At 44.2% G+C, this 19,208-nt stretch overlaps 1 protein-coding gene across 2 annotated transcripts in view; it reads left to right on the forward strand.

The window, feature by feature from the left end:
- Window positions 1-5,944, forward strand: part of TRPV1 (transient receptor potential cation channel, subfamily V, member 1) — a 10,206-nt gene extending 4,262 nt beyond the window's left edge. The window contains exons 8-16 of one of the 2 annotated variants that reach the window (XM_010131678.1): window positions 27-122; window positions 1,147-1,217; window positions 1,824-1,989; window positions 2,708-2,774; window positions 3,182-3,498; window positions 4,077-4,204; window positions 4,453-4,568; window positions 5,122-5,280; window positions 5,916-5,944. In XM_010131678.1, coding sequence (XP_010129980.1) covers window positions 27-122; window positions 1,147-1,217; window positions 1,824-1,989; window positions 2,708-2,774; window positions 3,182-3,498; window positions 4,077-4,204; window positions 4,453-4,568; window positions 5,122-5,280; window positions 5,916-5,944 — 1,149 coding nt within the window. Of the gene's footprint in view, window positions 1-26; window positions 123-1,146; window positions 1,218-1,823; window positions 1,990-2,707; window positions 2,775-3,181; window positions 3,499-4,076; window positions 4,205-4,452; window positions 4,569-5,121; window positions 5,386-5,915 lie in introns of those variants that run through there. The other variant, XM_010131679.1, reaches the window with a different exon arrangement.
- The last annotated feature ends 13,264 nt before the right edge of the window (window positions 5,945-19,208 follow it).

Here is a 19,208-nt window from a genome sequence, read left to right on the forward strand (position 1 = left end):
CGTGTCTCTCTTGCTGTCTTACACAGCCTCCCTTCACGTTTGGTCACAGCACTGGGGAATATTTTCGTGTGACTGGAGAGATCCTGAGTGCACTGGGAGGTCTCTACTTTTTTTTCAGAGGGGTAAGATATTTAAAACTTCTCATTTTGCTCTTTGGGTAGGTGTAGGAGAGAATCAGATGTGCCTTTCCTGTTCATTAGCATTGGCTGCTAAGGTAATCCTTGTTTTTTAGTCAAGAGCTACAAATCCTTTTCCTTGGCCTGATTAGGGGTTCTGAGGTTCCTCATGAGCCCACAGGCTAGGACACAGTTTTGTCTATTGTGTATGAAAAGATTATCCTTGGAAGTCAGTGGGCATCTTGACAATTAGCCTGGCCAAAGCTCAGGAGTGGGGCAGTGCAAACAGCCAGGCCTCTGTTAAAGATTACATCTCTCAGTTTGAAATCCCCCTGTGTCGCGGTTTGAGAAGGGGGGCTGTTTCCCCCGTACCGAAAGGATGCGACGGACTAGTTTTGGCTCTCCAGTCCAAGGGCGTAAGCTACAGGAGTCCTCCACGGCATATCTGATAGGAGCCGCGGACGACATAGAGAGGAGGGCAGATAGAGCAGAGAGGGGGAGAAGCAAGATGGCAAAGTGGCGTCGAGTCTTCTCGCACACCCCCTTTTATGACTTCATTCAGGGAGGCATAGTCCTTCTTCCCGGAAGCCTGGGAGAACCACAGCTCTCTGGGAAGAAGAAAGCTGGACAACATGGGAGCATCCGGTTCCTCCATGTTGAACCCAACCCCGAGCTCTCTGGGAAGAAAAAAGCTGGACAACATGGGAGCATCCGGTTCCTCCATGTTGAACCCAGGACACCCTGGTTCCTCGTGGAAGCCAATGGAGAGGGTACAGTCAATCACAGGTCCTCAGAGCAGTGACTGAAGAGGCTGTTGTCTTCAACAGAGACACCACACGTAAAAGAAATCAAGTGTTACTGGAAGAGTCCTTCCTAGATCTTGTGCCAGTATTTTTGAGCTCTTGTGAGATGTTTTGTATGTACCAGCTGCCTGGTATAGGTATTAGTGCTTAATTAATGCATTCACATGGGGTATTTAACCCCTCCTTGGATGAAAACCTGGTCTTCATTCTCTTTTTTTTTTTTCCAGATACAGTATTTCATGCAGAGACGCCCGTCATTCAAGTCACTGATAGTTGACAGCTACAGTGAGGTTCTTTTGTAAGTTCTGGTATCTTTGATTGCACTTCAGTGTGAAACAGATGAGTTGTGAGCTCTGTGGCTTTGGCTGAAGCCACTTGTAATAGGTAGATGCTTTGCTATAATTTTCTGAGTCCTTACAAAATATTTGCCAGTGGATATCGCAGCACTTGAACGCATGGGTCTGGATCAGTAATCTTTGGAGGTAAAGCAAATTAAGTGTCTAGATGTGCAGAAATCCTCCTGGTCCTAAAGGGAGCTTTGCCTCTCTGCAGTTTGGGTATTTGGGCCCCTTCTCTTCCCATCTGGAGTGCAGCTAAACAGAGTAGTTTCACAGGTCTGTGGAAGGAGAGGGAGTGCTGAAGAAATTAGTGTTTTCATGGAGTTTTCTTCCCTCCAGTCACAAGGAAGAGCAGGGGTGAGACTACAGGAGTTTGTAAGTGGGGAAACAGAGGAGTTTGCAAAAGGAACTGTAGGATTTGAGAAGGGAAAGAATGAAGGGAATAGAGCAGCTGTCTGCCAAGGCTCCTTTGCGTTTGGAGAATCCCTCATTCTGCTCTGTTCCTCGTGTTCCCACCACCTGTGGCCAACTCAGCACTCTGCATTCAGACCACTCTTGTCTTTCAGCTTCGTTCACTCCTTGCTCCTGCTGAGCTCTGTGGTGCTGTACTTCTGTGGCCAGGAACTGTACGTGGCTTCCATGGTCTTCTCCTTGGCGCTGGGCTGGGCTAACATGCTGTACTACACCCGTGGCTTCCAGCAGATGGGCATTTACTCTGTCATGATTGCCAAGGTCAGTCCAGTGAGTGGGTGATGAGGCCAACAGAGCGCTCAGATCAGAACACTGCTGCCTCGAGCCCCGTTTATGGGAGAGAAGTTGCCGTATCTACCTCCATGACGCCACTGGGAAATCTCGTATCACTCTGCTAGGCCATTATTGTCTGAGTGAAATGATACAATTCACGTTATGAAGAAAAACCTCCTGTTCCTCATCCATACATTTTATAACAGTCTTGATATTATTATTGTTAATGCCCACATTTGGATGGGCATGGATGAAAGTAGACTGAGAACAGTGCAGACTGGTCTGCTGTGAAATGGTAGAGCTTTCGACCAGCTGGGAATTTCTTCAGGTATAGTTTAACTGGTACCAAGCACAGCAACGAGCTAAGAGGCAGTAGCTGGCTAATGAACCCCTCTACGTGACGTAGAGAGTTAGCCTGACAGGGGAAGGAAGATGCGACTGTCTTAATGGGGTTTGCACTCACAACGATGAAACTGTTTGGCATGCGTATGTCTTACATAGGTGTAAACTGTTGTACCAATAACAGAGAAGAACGTTTTCTGTATTGAAGTTTATTATCTCAGGAGGATAAACAACAGTTGCATGCGTGAACAGCCAGTTGACAGCAACTGCCGCCTTGGGCTGAAGCAGTCTTTTGTACCAGGTTTTGTTGCAGCTTATATTCCAAGTTCTAGCAATGTAAAAACACTCTGTTTCCATGTTACAGATGATCCTTAGAGATTTATGTCGCTTCATGTTTGTCTATCTCGTATTCCTCTTGGGATTTTCTACAGGTAATATCATACTTGGAGTTACTTCTTGTTATCTTGAAGAATCTTTATTTTTCAAGTGGCTTAGACTTGTTTCCAACTAAAACCTAACAAATTAACAATAAATAATAAAACAACGAGAAATAACAATTATTTTTAGTAATTTCAGACAACTTTTCATCCCTGGGTCTCAAACTACTTTGCAAAGCTGACTGGAAAAACGGTCGTCCTGTTCTGTATCGATAAAACTGAGACATCACCCTCTGAGAGGGTGTCAGTTACAGGGAATATTTCATAGAGCAATTTCACTGGGGACAGTGCACCATGAAGATAACGTGTCTTACCTTTATGTTCATTTTCATTGCTTGCAGTGGAATTACGATCCCAAATCTTATTTTCATCTTGCATATGTGACTCCTCTTTTGCAACAGCTGTGGTGACTTTAATTGAAGATGACAACGAGGGGCAAGACACACATAGCCCTGACCATACCCGATGCTGCCATGTGAAACGAGTCCGCACCTCCTACAATAGTCTGTATTACACCTGCTTGGAGCTTTTCAAGTTCACTATTGGGATGGGGGACCTGGAGTTCACAGAGAACTACAGGTTCAAGTCAGTGTTTGTCATCCTTTTGGTTCTCTACGTCATCCTTACATACATCCTCCTGCTCAACATGCTTATTGCACTGATGGGGGAAACTGTGAGCAAAATTGCACAGGAGAGCAAGAGCATCTGGAAACTCCAGGTACGTTGGTTCTGTGAGGCTGCTATCAGAGCAAGAGGGTGTGGGGAATTGTAAGAAATTTCAGAGAGAATCTTTCAGAACTGACTTGTTTCTAAATAAGAGGTCACTGCTCTTTTCTGATCCCCTGAACCATCCCTAAACAAGTATCTTAGTTCCTTTTCCATGCACTTCTGATGTTTTGTCTGAGCAGATGTTGCCAGTGTTCCACAGATGTGCAGAATTTAAGACATACTTTTGTAATTAGACAGAATTATATGGGCTTTTGATGATGGATAATCCCAATCAGGCTATGAAGACAGAGATTATGCAAGGGGAAAAACAGTCTTTACCAGAATCTCAAAGGCACATCAGTTTTTGTTTGTGGTAAGAAAGGGAACTTTGTAGTTCTAACCACGGGGCTCTAGTTCAGCATTTGTAATGGCATATTAACAGAGAGCAATGCTTCAGAGACGGTTACAATGCCTGCTTTAAGATGGTGACTGGCAGAAGCTCAAGGGTTTTAAAACAAAGGCAGAATTCAGGATTTGTATGACTTGAAATAGCAGCTGCTGAGTGGTCTGCTTTCTTTTACCTGGTAGAGAGCCATCACGATCTTGGATATTGAAAACAGCTACTTGAACTGCTTGAGGCGCTCGTTCCGGTCTGGGAAGAAAGTCCTGGTGGGGGTCACACCTGACGGCCAAGATGATTACAGATGGTGCTTTAGGTAACCTGGTTGTATGTCAAATGATCTATCTTTTATATCAAACAACGTTAAGGTATCTGGTAAAGGGAAGCAGAACTTTCCCTTGGGAGCAATGTGCAAAGTAGCACACTCTGTCTGCAGCAGTCAGTTTGATCTGCTTTCTGGGTCAGATCAGGGGCTCGAGAGGTGGCAGCGTGTGATATAAAGTCATCCTGGAGTTGTCTGATGATCCTCAGAATTGGACATTGGTTTTGTTGTTCTCTCCCCAGGGTTGATGAAGTTAACTGGTCCACGTGGAATACTAATCTGGGCATAATCAATGAAGACCCTGGGTACTCTGGGGACCTCAGACGAAATCCCAGTTACTCTATTAAGCGTGGCAGAGGTGAGGGTTTCAGGACCTAAATCGTTGTATGGGCTACACACTAGTGATGGAAGCAGCATCGATTGCTGCTTTTGCTAGAGGGCAGTTTATACACTTAATGATGATGGCAGTAGCGAAGTTAACGACATTTCCAGTAGTACAAAATGTAAAGGATTAAGTGGGCTCATTATTCACAGCAGTTTTACTCTCTGGAACAGAAACCCCGTAGATTCATCATTCTGGCTAGAGTTTACAAGGCAGACAATAATGTGGAAATCCTGCGGAGATGGGACGTGTTTGATGGCAGCCAGATAGCCAAGGAGCCGCTCTGGAGGCCTTACACCCCATAGTTTGGAGCCTGGCATCCAGCACAGAAGTACTTAACTGTACGATCTGTCTCTGCTGTACTTGCCAGCTGAAATATGGAAAACTCAGGGAACAGTATGGGGAGGAGAACCAGAAAGGCCTTTCTTCCTGCTTTTTTATTCTTTCAGCAGCTTCCTGTTTAAACCACTTGTATATTTTCTTTTTTTTCTGTGGAGGGGAAAATATTAACCATTCTTTTCCTTTTTAGTTTCAGGGAAAAACTGGAAAACGTTGGTTCCACTTTTAAGAGATGGAAGCAGGAGAGAAGAGACTCAAAAACTGCCCGAAGAAGTCAAATTAAAACCTATTTTGGAACCTTATTATGAGCCAGAAGATTGTGAGACGTTGAAGGAGTCGCTTCCAAAGTCAGTCTAATCTTGATTTATTTTTAAGAAGAAGGTTAATTCTAGTTGCCTATGTTGGTCCTCATAAAGCAGGGCAATTAAAGCACTTCATGCATAAGAACAGGGATTTTTGGAAAAAAGGTCAGAGGACTTAGGAAATAATTACTGTGTGCGAGGATTCATTAAGTGTGTTAAATAAACTACTTGTTGTTTAAGCTCATGTTTTTATGGTTATTTTTCATATAAAGCTGCAAGAAACTGTCTATACTACCTGCTTTATATTTACTTGGCTAGATGTTTGCATCTAGGCTGTCTCAGGAAGTGTTGGAAACAGTTCCCATAGTCCTTTTTCTGTTTTGTTTTATAAATAAATACCTTGAGAATTTCCCACACTTCAGAGCTGTCTGTAAGGTACCCAGATTTTTTCCCAGCCTTTCTCTATGTCTTCTACTCTTTGGAAGTGCTCTCATGCATTTCTGAGACCCGAGCTGACATGTGCATTCCTAGCGAACAGGAGCTGCGCTAGGTTTTGCAGGGTGGTGCAAGTGGCCAGTGATGGGGGATGTTCTGCAGGGACTAGGAAAATACCAAAAGCGCCTGTAGAAGAGCTGTAATCACTCAACACCCTGACATACCTTCAGTCTGCTTTTAGTTTCTCTTTCTTTTAAGAAGTGTTTTTGTGAGTAGCTACAAGTCCTGATTTTGTGGCTTTACAGCCTCAAAAACTAACCGGCCAAACCATTATGAAATGGGAAGAGGACTGGTAAAATAGTAAAAATCACCAAGAGCCCAGAGAGATGTTCTGTGGGGAAAGTTTCTTGGAAAGCAGATAAATAAATGGGGACACAGGGAAAGAATACAAAATAATGAATGATCTAGAGATGTTGTTATTCTTTTTTCGTAACACAAGAACAAATATGCTCTGTGGAATTTTAAAGGTTGAATAGTCAAAATCGATGAACTAAATGTTTCTCTTACACTGTCTGAGTAAACTCCAGAATTCAGAGTTCTTGTTACTGAGGCTAAAAGCTTAACAAGAATCCCAAATTTGACATTTATTTAGATAACAGATGAACTTTGCACAAAGTAAGAGATAGTGATTATAGAGAATATATGTTTCAAAGGTCAGATGTATAATAATGTATAACAAGAGTAATCCTGAAATCAGAAAGTTTTTGTTCTTGACTTTGACAGCAACAACAGGAGGAAAGAAATCTGGTGCTGCAAATCCATCTGGCTGGATTACAAACTGAATCAGGAAAATATCTGAGAGAGAAAATAGGGAGATGTCCAAAACTGCAGACAGGAGCCCTGGAAAGAGAGGAAGGAATAGGAGGAACTTTGGCCTCCTCTTGAACAGAAAGGAGCTAAGGATAAGGAAATTTGTCTTATAGACAGCTGGCCCAATATTTCAGTGCTGAGCCTGTGCAGGCCTGTTGGGCAAGAAAAGGTAAATGGTTCCACCTTCTTTCCTTGCTATGTATCGCTAAAGCACTTCACAGCCTTTGCTGCACAAGTACAGTGTCTGTGTACAGGTATCCTTCAGCCAGGACGGTCTGAACCACAGGTTTCCGTTCGAGCACGCGCACTGTTTCTGTGGTGGCATTTGAAGTTCAGCTGTGCTAAAGCGCTCTGTGAAGTTGGGCTGGAGCACACAGCCTTTGCCAGGGAGAGCCCGTCGTGCTTGGCCTGTGGCACTTCCGGAGACTGTGGGCAGAGAATGTCCGTGAGAGTCACTGCAGTTGAAAAGTGGTATGTTGGAGAGGTCAGTTGCAAGTTATTGGGAAAATTGGAAATCAAAGACATAGAAAATTGAGCTAGCCTTTGAAAGATAGTTTTCATCAATATTAATCAATCCATCCTATTATTTTTCTGCATTAGTGGGATACTGAGGCAGTCACTACTCTTAAAGAGAAGCAATTAGTATATTTACATGCAGACTGCCCTTCACTGTTAGAAGTCATCTTGGGTTGTTTGACATCAGTTTTTTTACTGGGGTCAGGATTTCTCACAGTGCTCCTTTCTCATAGGCTACTGCAGCAATGCATTTCCAAAAATCCTTCAAGAATCCAGCTGCTTTATTTGAAATAGTAGCACCATCTAGAGGACTAGTAATTCTAGGTTTTTTTATTAACAACATTCAGGACAAATGTATTTTTATTTTCGTAGAGTTTGTAGGGTATAACCAGAGAAACTTGCCAAAGGATTTGAAAGAATTGCTTGGAAAAAACTGAAATTTAAACCCATCAAGCTTTGGGTCTGGACAGGGAAACCACAAAAAATGTTTAAAGTAGGCGTGTTCAACTTCATACCATTACAAAGGTGTATCTAAATGCTTGGTAGCAGGTTCCACTCAAGACTTCATTATGCTCCACGCCGAACATGGCAAGACAGTCCACATGCAAAACAAGTAATTAGACAAAATAGACTGAGACAGTGAAATCATTTATAATTAAAACTATTAAGATTAAGTGTAGAGAGGGGCTGACCAGAAAAACATAGTTGATAGTCTCCATGCCTTTGTGTGCAGGAGCATATCTCCGCTTGAAAGCACACCAGCAGCAGGATATAGCTGGAAAGCATTCATGAAATTTCTGTATTTCCTGTTGAGGGATCCGTTGCTCATAATTCCCAGCCTGGGCAGAGACCTCATCCGTTTCGTAAGTTCCACCTTGATGTACATCAAGTACCTATCCGGAAAGATTGATCAGCTGCCCTGGGGAACCTGAACAGAACAGAGACCTCTGCCTTCCTGTCCCCTTCTGCTCCAACAAGGCTACAAAGACTGCAGGGGACTTCTGAATAAAACACTGAAATGCTGAAATTCAGAGTCACAAGTACAGGGCATTTACTTTTTTAACAACTGATGGTGTGGATGGTGCTGGTGGGGTTTTGGGTTGCATTTTTTAAATCCCTTTGTCTTCCTTGGGAAGCAAACAAAATGACCCCACTTCTAGAGTGAGTTACTACTAACCTCTCAGAATTTCCAGCTATATCATCACTCGGTTACTGCAATGGGCAGAAATTTGTTTCCTGCAGATGGAAGGTACAGCTTCGCGCACATTCAGACTCAGCTGCCCAGGGCTCTGTTTGCCACAGTTCACGTCACCATCCCTCCACCTAGCTGCACAGAACTGCCTTTGGAAATGAAGGTGTGTCTGTGCTCAGGCAGACTGGGTGGGATGCCCATGGGGGACAGAGCACAAAGACTTGCTCTCATGGTGGAGGGCTGCAAGTAACCCCCAGGGAAGAGAGGTGGCTTATCAGGGAGTGTTTGTATTTTAAAAGTACCTTTGCTAGGACCAGCACCTTTCCATCCCTTCTGCTAGACCACCACTGGCTGAGGACCAGCATGGCTTTGCAATAAATTATCTTTACTTGGGTTGTTTTGTGGAGGTTCTACTCACCTTGGCAGACAGGCATGGTCTTGCAGAATCCATGTCTTGAGTGCTTGGGGAGTTTTTTAGTTTGAAGTTTGCATAATTATTTCACATGGAACATGGTTAGAAACAGCACGTCCTTCCCATGCTATTCCTTGAGGCTTGGTAAGAATCTGTCCCCTCACAGTTATCAGTCACATTAATTTGTGTCCACACTAAGGGTTTAATATGAGATGATCAGGTTCGACAACTGCGTGTATCGACCAGCTCCCACTAACCACACTGGCACAAAAGCAAAAGAAATGAAGGGTGTTGAAGTCCTGTCTGGGCAGTGACTGCAGTCGGCAGTGACTGCAGATGTGCGTGGGATGGGAGACAGCACGAAGAGCTGAGCTGGGCCTCACTTCACGGGGACTCAAACGGGCTGGTGAACGAGTGGAAAGGTAGAAAAGCAATCTCAGTATTTTACAGCACTGCCAAACCTGAGATGCAGCTCGTCTAGTCAGCTGCGTAAACTGAACTGTTGTGTCTTTCCAAGTCTAACAATTTCTCAGTGAGTTGAAAAACATACCTGAAAAACCTGGAGCCACCCGGCCTGCGTTTGTGTGCACTCCTTGTGTCCTCTGCAGCGCGGGCACCGAGTCCCAATAGCCCTCCTCCTAACGAAGCATTAATATTAACCCCTTCTCAGGCAGCCTGGTGGCAGTTTTTAGTGGGGTCCACAGAAGATGGCAGGGCCCACAAGAGGGCCCCCACGCCATGTGCAGGGATGCTGGCCAGTCCCTCTAACTTGCCCCAGGAAAGCCCCTTTCCTTCTGACACCAGTGTCTTGCTTTGCTGCCTCTGATCAAATTCATTATGCAAAATCGTATTTATCTTTGCTAAATGCCAGCTAACCCTGTCACTGCTCTGTGGCATCTATATCACACCGGCACATCACTCAGTCACGCATCTTTGCTCAGTCCTCAGTACTGAAAAATCCACAAACCGTGTGCCCAGGAAGTGCTGCTGGGCTACAAACCCCACCCCCCAGCTGTAAGGGATGAAGCCAGTGGACTCAGGTTCTGATGATTCAAGTTTTCAGAACTTCATCAATAGGAATTTCACTTCAATTTGAAGAAGGTGTTGTCATGAATCTTCCAAACTCAAAAAACCCCATCTGAGTTAAAAGTCCCAGATAAGCTGATGTTCAGAGCAACGCACTGTCAGCCAGTGACTTGGATATTTAATAGCAGCTTACACATTGTGGTGCATTAGAGAGAATCCTCTTGAAACGCAGAATACTTCTTAAAAGTCTTCCTTGCTCCATTAGGCAACAGGCTTGGATTTATTAGGGAGGAAGAGGTCTTAATTGACACTGCCAGATGCAGCACAGACATCCTGGGTCTTCTTCATGTGGTTATAGGACTCCTTCCATCACCCACACTTGGCAGATTTGGATTACTTTGGACTCTGGATAGTTTCCGCAGAGCAAGTATGGACCTAATTTCTTCTACATCACATGTTAAACTGTACGAAGCACTCCAAAATCCTTGGTGAGGAGTACCCTGTTTCTCTGGGAAGGAGGAAAAATCAAATGACCTCACTGGACTTCTTTGTTTCTGGTGTGTTTGTGATGCTGTGGCAATGCTGCATCACTCTTAGTAACTCTTCCTGTTTCAGAATGCAGGCAATGAGTGGACACGGAGACATGAACGTTTACAGAATCACTGAGGTTTTTAGCCTTCATCATCCAGAACGGCACTTCTCAGTCATCGTTATAATCAGCCTTTACAATCAACTATTTAGTCACCCAAATGTTGCTATGAAAACTCATGTCACCTGGAATTGCCAGTGAGGGCAACTCCCAGTTTCCTGAACTGGAAGGAAGCGTCCTACTCACTGGGCCAGTAAGAGCAGTTTTAAGTCATGTCACTAAGTCAAAGTAATTTGTTTCCAAGCTGACACAGTAGTTTTAGTCCAGACAGTTCCTCTTACTCCAAAGGAGAATGCGGATAATGAACCACCTACGGAAAAAGGATCGCGTCCTCAGTGCCTGTTAGTCAGAGGGGCACAGCCAGGAGTTTGACTGGCACAGAGGAAGACACAAGGAAGACAATGTCCCTCCTTACCAGAAGGATACAGAAGAGAGGGGTTTAGGGCTGGGAACAGGCAGAGGGTTCTCAGGAGACTGATGAGCGAGGACCAGCGGAAGCAGTTAGCCATGTCTTAGCTAAGCACAGAATTACAGAAAATCAAAGTGTTGACAAAGAGAGCAGACGATCTGCATAATAAAAAGGGGGTTATTAGAATAATGGGTTGAAACTGAGACAAGGAAAATATATCCTGACAAAATGATCTTTCTGTGGGGCGCATACGATGGGTGTCTGCCCAAAGAACTCCTTTTGGAAGCACAGGTAGTTTCAAACATCAGCCCGTGTAAGCAAGTACATCCAGCAGCAGCCTGACTGCAGCAACGTGGGACCTGCAGGTTTTACTTCACTTAATCTGGGAAACCGAAGGATCTGAGGGTTTATTTCACCTGGTAGACGTTCACCTTCAATTCTGCTCCACTTATTCTGAGAAAGAGCTTGACAAAAAGTGGAAGGGGCCTGCAGGGACTTCGTTATAGTTAGTGAGGGTCTCAAATGCTGCTATAGTTGATGCAAAGTCTAGCTCTCAGTGTAAGACATTATAGCAGGTGAATTTTTGTTCCCTTCATATTTTTTACAGGTCTCACCAGATCTTTGGAGGGTGAAGGGGAAAAAACTATTCCCCAAATTTAGATAGATGTGGCATATAAAAATCTTTTTAAAAGGGTGGTTTGATGTTCCTAAAACAACTGAACTATTAGTTCAACCTGAAATTATGATAACATTAAGGTTCCTCCCCAGTTTTGGTGATCACCCTCCAAAGACTACTTGACTCAAACTGTGGCAGTACAGACTTGAGCAAAAAAATGTAGCATATAGGTGGGGCACACTTTCTTCACGCAGTATTCCTCGAGGCATTTTCACATTGCTCAATTCCCCTGCGCTGCTAAGCATTGCCAGGAACTATGCACCACAGCCAAGGATTTACCGAGGGTACAAACTCACGCTGAGGGAGTTGGAGAAAAGCCTGACCTAGTTGAGACTGCAAGGCTCAGAACAGCCAAGCGAAGCTTGTGCTTTGAAAGACCTCAGTGAAGTGTTGCATGTTGTTTCACACAGGAGACGTGGCACCCTCCTGGGGACTGGGAAGTGAGAACATATAGAAGTAAAAAGCAGCTGTCTCATGGTCTTAAATCTGTTTTTTTTTCTTCCTCAGATAGAAGCCTGGAAAGGTTGCATACCCTTGTGATCCTCCCCCGCTGACCGTGCACAGCCTGTGAGCTACAGCAGCAGCAGACAGCCTACACACACAGGACAGGGACAAGGAGCACCCAGCACCCCGCACATCTATGGAGTGATGACCGGCAAAGCTCTCTGCAGGTTTCACTGTCACTTTTTGCCTCAGGAGTGGCAGGGGACACTAACAGCAGCACAGATGCAGCAAAAGAGGGACAGTCATTCTTCCCATGCTTAGTGCTTTGTGCTTAGTCCCCTGTAGCTTTGTCAAGAGAAGGAATGACTACGACCTGAAGTCACATAGTGGTGCCACTTACATGAAGTGGATTTTTACTGCATTTATTAACTCATTCACAACTGAGCCCACCCCTGCATAGGGAGGGGGCCACAGATGCAGGAATTGGAGAGACTAGGTGGAAGTGAGCCCACTGGCAGGAGGAGGAGTATTAAAAGGGAGAAAAGGAAGCAGGGTTGTTTTTTTGGCAAGGTTGGGGAGTGAGCAGAAGCTGAAACAGGGATCAGGCTCATCTCTGCTCTTTTGTTCTTTCAGTTTATATATTCGAGTAGCCTCTGCAAGCTCTGGGTGTGTTTCAGCAGGGCACTGCTGGGCTGGCTGCTACTCAAATGAGGATATAAATGTTCATGTTCCTAAGCTTGGCTATAGAAAGGAAGGCAACAGCAGAGACAGGCCAAGGAGTGTCATGAGCGATGTTATGCGTTGTGATAGGCAGGAGTCACAGGGCATCAGCACCGGAGCTGAGAAAGCTGCTTGAATTGGGTCCAGAAAATGTGGTTTAGGGGAATAGGAAATAATGAGGGTACCTGGCTATCGGGTAACTTTGTCAGTCCCAGCAACAACGCTGTTCCTTCAGTGCACCAGGCTCACTCCCTCTGTGTTTTGCCTGAGCCTCTTAGAGACGTAGTTGCAGGGAATGTACTTGTGATGTGGCTCCAGTAACTTTTGTGACTGCTGCTGTTCTTTTATGGCAGGAATCTCTGGGGAATAAAATCTCCAGGCATGTACGTTATGCAAATGTGCCTAACAATATTGCTGAAGAGGCTGACTTGTCCCTGCACTGTAGCAGCTGGTAAGTGATATCCCAGCAGCCTCCTGGTACGATTTTCCATAAGGCTGTCTCCTGTTAGGTGACAGACAAACAACTTGCAGGCTAATTCATTTCTCTGTTGCTCTGCTGCACAAAACAATCTCTTATCTCCCATCTTATGAGCATAATATTTGAATATTTGCAAGTGCTGTTCAGTTGTCTGGAGCAGCGTGACAAGCTCTTCATACATGTGTGTAGCAGCACGCAGATATGATCTGAGAATAAGTTTAACTTTGAGTGGAGGAATGAGGACAGCCTTGTATCAGAGGTAATGTTGTTGAAGCTATGTACAAGAGCAGCCAAGATTATGGGCTTCTATTTCTGCAATCTGCAGTCTCTGAATCTGCAAATGTTTGTTGCTAGTTAATTGGGCTGTAGCACAGTGTGCGTGTCCAAGAGTGTTAGCATGGTAAAAACAAACTCAGTCCAGGCTGTTGCTGATCTTCAAAGTTCCTTATTATTCACCCCTCAGACTAAGAATACCTAAATAAACAGTGAGAAATAGAAAATTATATGTGGGATATCTTGTGGATTCTTCCTACAAAACACCAACAGCACTGAACCCTTTTCCACAGAAACAAAGAGGATTTAAATGCACTTTTTCCACAGTGAAGAATCATGAAAGACTCTTGTGAATCAATTAAACACTACGCTCAGGGGAACTGGGCTGCTTCTGGTAGCTGGCACACACAGTTTAATACTTGGTTTAATACTGGTTTAATACTTGAGCAGTGGATTATTTTTAAGGAGCTTGGGGAACGGAATGCTGACAATAAGCAATTTACCATTATCCTTGCTGTTACCTGTTAAAAATTCTTCTTAGCCACTGGCTTCTCCCCTTAGTGACTGCCTGTTGGGGTACTGAAAATCACAGAATTAATCAAAAAAGCTGAGTGACTTCTAATGCAAGTTTGCCTGGGCTTGTGTCATGTATCAGCAGATCAGAAAACGCAGCTCTGACTCGCTGATGTCAGATGGCAGATCTCCAGATGCTCAATCCTTCCTGCCTGGGGTTCCTTCATCTTGTTCGTTTTAGCTTCTAATAGGTCTAGCACTTGCTGGAAAAACAAACCCATGAATGCCAAGCAGGGCTTCTGCTGCTCGTTCGCACTGCGCAGGCTATCCAAAGCTAACGTTTCCCAGTAACTCTTCATAGGAGATGCCTGCCTGGCTGTTAATGTTCCTGACTGTTGGGGACTGGAGCAGCTGCTTAACTGTTGTAAGATTCTGCGTTAAAACTCCGCATAGCCCTGATGGAGCCTATTGCAAAACCCTCCATGGCTGCTGAAAAATGCTAGCCTTGCCAGAAATCTCAGGGTGGAGCAGGTCCGGGAGCATAAAGGTTAAGCAGGCTAATGATTAAAACTGTAAGAAAATGTTTGCACAGATGTGACTTACTGTAGTTCTGCCTGTCATTTCCTGACTCTTAAGTCTGCCATTAAAAATAGCTCAGTTCAGGCTCGCAACACCTATGCGTGGCACGTGATGTTCTTAGCTGTTTTCAGGAAGATTAGCTAGAAATAGGCTGGGCTCACATTTCCCAGATTGACAACTGCCCAGAGAAGGCCATACTTCAGTTTAGTGAGTCAAGGCTGTCCTCATAATGGAGCAAGAAGCTGGTAAGACGGAACAGGCAGGATGAGGTGCAGTTCCCGTGCATGCGGTTACAGCTCGTACAATCGTCTTCTCCTTTTCAGAGGCAGGTTTGAAAGCAGGCTCTGACTCTCTTGCTGAAGCTTGTCCCAGTTCTCCACTTTGGATAATTGCCACTACATTATAAGTAGACCACACTGTTAGATCCTGTGTTCTGCTAAACCACACAGATCTGGGCACTTCCAGATACAGGTACTCTGAGTTCAAAGTACTGCTTGCTGCCAAACTCATTTTCTCTCCTTAGCCAAAGAATTCCTTAAGTGGTCTTTTTACTGTGGTTGATATGGGAGTTAAACAAGAGTCGTCCTCAGATGAACCTTCACCCAGATTTAATCTAACTTTGCCTAATTTTGCATTTCCGTCCTCAGCATGACTTCCATTAAACAGTCTCTCACAGTTTGTGTTGAGAACTAAGCTGATGTTCTCCCACGATGAGATGGCAATATTCATTCCTTATTCCAGGTCGTTAGACCAGCAGGTAGGAGGCCATCAAAGCAGCTGAATCTAGATTGTAGCATATATTAGCTCAGGCACAGTCATCTGACAAGACGTGAACCGTCTTTGCTGGAGCAGCGTTTGGAATACATCATCATAAATTTGTCAGGCGAAGCCGACTGCGTGCTCAGCACATCCAGCCAAAGGTCTCCTAATGCCAGATCGAACCGGCCTAGGCACGGCCCGTTTCACCACGCTGCTCGCAGGAAGCTGATTCATTACCAGAATCAGTGTGGTGCTGCTGGTATTTCACACAGGAGACGGGAGGCAAATGCAATACCCAGCAGGCCTGTTTTTAAAGGTATCTGCCTGATGAACAGGGGGAGTTTACCTGCAGTTTCTCATATATTTTTTAAAGCTGTATTCTTCAGATTAAAATTCCTGGTCCTAGATTTTAGTATTCTGAGATATTTTATGTTTTTAGTTGCAAATTTTTGATCTACCTCCTGCCAAAAAAACCCCAAACCTGACTCTTCCTTCCCTTGTCTACAACTGGAGGAAGATTCCAGTGTTGCTGGCCTGCGCGGTTCCCCTTAACCTTCCATCTGTTAATCAAGTAAGGGAAAGACCAGCAGCTCTACGTGCATCTCTTCGGCCGCGCTGCAAAGACATACAAGATTTAAACATGCTATTTCTGGTGATAATGGAAAGATTCTATAAAAGGAGCAGAACTCCTCATGGTCACACCTGTGGTATGTCCCAGAACAGAGGTCTGCACTAACCATTGCTCAACAGCTCAAAACTAGCACAGCTGGAAAACGCCGCTCCCCGTAGCTGGCGCAGTACCACCGGTGCTGTGCATGTGGACACGCCTGCTCGTGTTCTCGCAGACCCTAAGGGTGCACATTCATCACAAACTCTTATAGACGGGGAGAGATCTAAACACGCCCACCATGTTTTCACCGACACTATCACTGTGAAAGTGTAAGATTTTCTAGGACTGTTTCTACTTTTTTTCAAAGTAATAGCAAAAATGTTTCCTTTCTGGAGCACTTAGCATGATCGTTTTCTGCTTTTTGCTTTGTGCTTTCTGAATAGTCCCATAATATGTAATAAACTAAGCATGACATAAGGGGCTGTCATTTACAACCCAAATGCATGTGTATAACCATTTTCTTTTGAAAACGGTATGTAAACTGCCAAGCAGTGATCGTTTTAGATATTCCACTGCTGCCATTAAGTCATCCCTGAGCAATTCAGCTTTAGTAATATTTCAGTATATAATTATTGCGTGTGTGTGTGTCATCCCACTTTGGCAGCTATGAAGTAAAGAGTTTGTTGTCTAGCAAGTTTCTCTCTGCTCCCAATTTCAGCTGTAGCAAACCCCGTGAGGCTGCGGTGCTCCGGCGCTGTCCTTATCTCTGCTTTCCCCAGCTGGGCAAACCGGATGACTGAAGGAGGGCGGTTTTGTGTTTTAGGATAGTTTGGAGCTCGGGTGTACGTTTTCTCATTTGGCAGGTTGGTTTCCTTGGATGTGGTCGCAGCGTCAGCGGGGCCCTACTTTGACCTTCACTCGTGCTGTTCCGAGGCACCTTGTCTACAGCGAAATGCGAGTTTTGTAAGCAGGGTAAGTCCTCTGGGAGCTCCTGTGGGTGTTCGGTGTAGGTGTGATGCCACTGCAGAGAGCAAAATCTTCAAGAGACAAAGACCAAACCTATCTTTCCACTGGAAAATGCTTTTCTCTTGTGCTTGTTTCTGTTCTTCTGATTTCTGCCTCTGTCTTTCTCCTGAGCCATGACACACTGACTCCTTGGGCATTCAGGAGTGAAGAAAGATACACCTAATTTCGTTTGTATTTGTCAGCCTGATGCACTGTTATGCTTTCTAGTTTGTGTCAAAGGGATCTAAAATATACTATCACACAAGCCAAACTTAAATAATACGTTGTCTTCCACGGAAAGTTTCAGTTCCTTTAGTGACTGTTGGAAGTCAAATGCCTAGCCTAGTAGAAGAGTACTAATTTCAACTCAGTAAAATTTCTTCTTATTCAATTCAGAGATAGACAGGTAAATAATCTTAGAATACTTTCCTGGGGGAAAATATTGCTTTTCACAGTCTTTTTAAAATTTCTGTTAGGAAAAACTTTCATAGGAAAGAACTAATTTCTCACCAAGAAGAAGATGACTTTGATAGCACCTGATGTCTGCTGATGCCCCACAGAAGTTTAAAAATCTAACAGAAAGATGAGACGCTTTCTATCAAGTGTAACTTTCCGCTAGTAAGATTCATATACCAGAAATAAAGCACAAAAGTCAAAATGAAGTTTTATCATCTTTCCCCTCAGGGAGGGGATTTTTTTATGAGCTAGTAAGAATTAGGTCGTAGGTGCTGGAAAGCATCACGGTCTGTGCTGTGGTAGTAACTTTACAGTGTGTTGAGCTGTAGAGATAGACACGTATGATTTTTCTTCTTCTCAGATACATACAAGCTCAGTCTGATAGCGTGTGAGTGTGGAGTGTAGACAGTTTCTGTAGGAGTGGCGGAGTCCCATTCACCGTTACAGACAGATGCCCTTTTCTTAGCCCCAGCACACGGCAGGTGAGATACGAAGTCCTCAGAATCCCCTTCAAAGTAATTCTTAATAATATAAATCAACTCGGTATTCTTGTCTCACTGCCCGCTTCAAAAAAGCCCCTTCTCTGGTGGCCTGTAAGTAACAATTGATGAGATAATGGGAGTAGAAAGTAGTTACAACAGAAGACACTCCACATCAGGTTACACGAGCTACGCTACTTATGATTTGATGTTCTTCAGGCTGTTGCACTATTTCTCTCTGTGACAAAGATTACAGAACACGGTAGTGAACTGGAAGATGATGATGAAAGCCCTAGGTCAGTTTTTGTCTAAGCATGCAATTAATCGTGATTAAAAATGAGCAGCAGACGCTACCTCAGCACTGCAGCAAGGTACTTCTGCTGTTGTGCCTGCAGTTATTTACTTGTGCAGACTCCGACATCTCATTTCAAATAGTCTTTGTAGCTGAGACTACCCAGTCAAATCTCCAGTGTGCTTCTGAAAGCTGTAGTCCAGGTATACAAAAGTGAATATTTCCTCCTCTTCCTTCCCAAACAGTTTCCTTTAATCACTGATGGCCCAGTAGTTCTCCTCCCAATACAGCTTCAGTGCTATCTTTGACTGTTTTCACTTCTCCGAAACGATGACCCTGCTCTCAAGTCGTTGCCAAGACCTCGGTGGTGACAACTGGCTGTGGATGGGGCTTTGACTTGCTCCCCCCGCAGATGACCCATGCAGAAACACATTGCCATATCTGAGCAGCTCCACCGTTGCTCGTGAATGAGAGGCTCTTCCCTGGGTCCACTATGTGCTTTAGAGATTTTAACGTTGCTCTTTATTTCTCCAGCTCTTCCTAGCACTCTCTGACCCCTCCAATTTCACGCTCCTACCAGCTCCGCCACTCTCAACGCGGCAGCTCCTCTTGCTGGCAAGCTTTTTGACCTGTTAGCCTGTTTCCAAATCTTTAAAGTCACTGCTTTTGTGAAGCTATTTAATGCTCATCTCCATCTTGCTTATCTTAGTACCCTTATACTTGATTTGTGTCAAGTACCACGTTTGCCTCTTCCTCTGGATGGGAAATGTCTTTGCTCATAAACTCTTGTGTATTGTTAAAGTACTTGGTAAGAAGTAAATAGCTGAATTATTTATGAACTAAGCAAGACAACAGTCATTTGTTTTCGCTGTGTTAAGATTAAATGTTTATTGGTGTATTCACTGATACAACATGTGTCTGAAGACTACATGAGTTGAATTTTTCCTGCCTCGATTATGTAATACCCAAGTTCAGTTCTTTTGTGCATTTTCTGCAGTGAAAGCCATGCTGCACTTTGTATGCAGGCGTATCGGGTAAATCCTATTTGCCCTTTATAAATGACTTCTGTGAAAGTTGTGATATGAATTTTTATGAAATGCATCCAAACTGAGCTGCACTAGTGTGAACACGTCTGCCAATGGTAGAAAGCGATAAAAATTTGGTTTCCTGCCTGTTTTATAA

Source organism: Buceros rhinoceros, unplaced genomic scaffold, assembly GCF_000710305.1.
Source record: "Buceros rhinoceros silvestris isolate BGI_N320 unplaced genomic scaffold, ASM71030v1 scaffold26252, whole genome shotgun sequence".
Lineage (NCBI taxonomy): Eukaryota > Metazoa > Chordata > Aves > Bucerotiformes > Bucerotidae > Buceros > Buceros rhinoceros.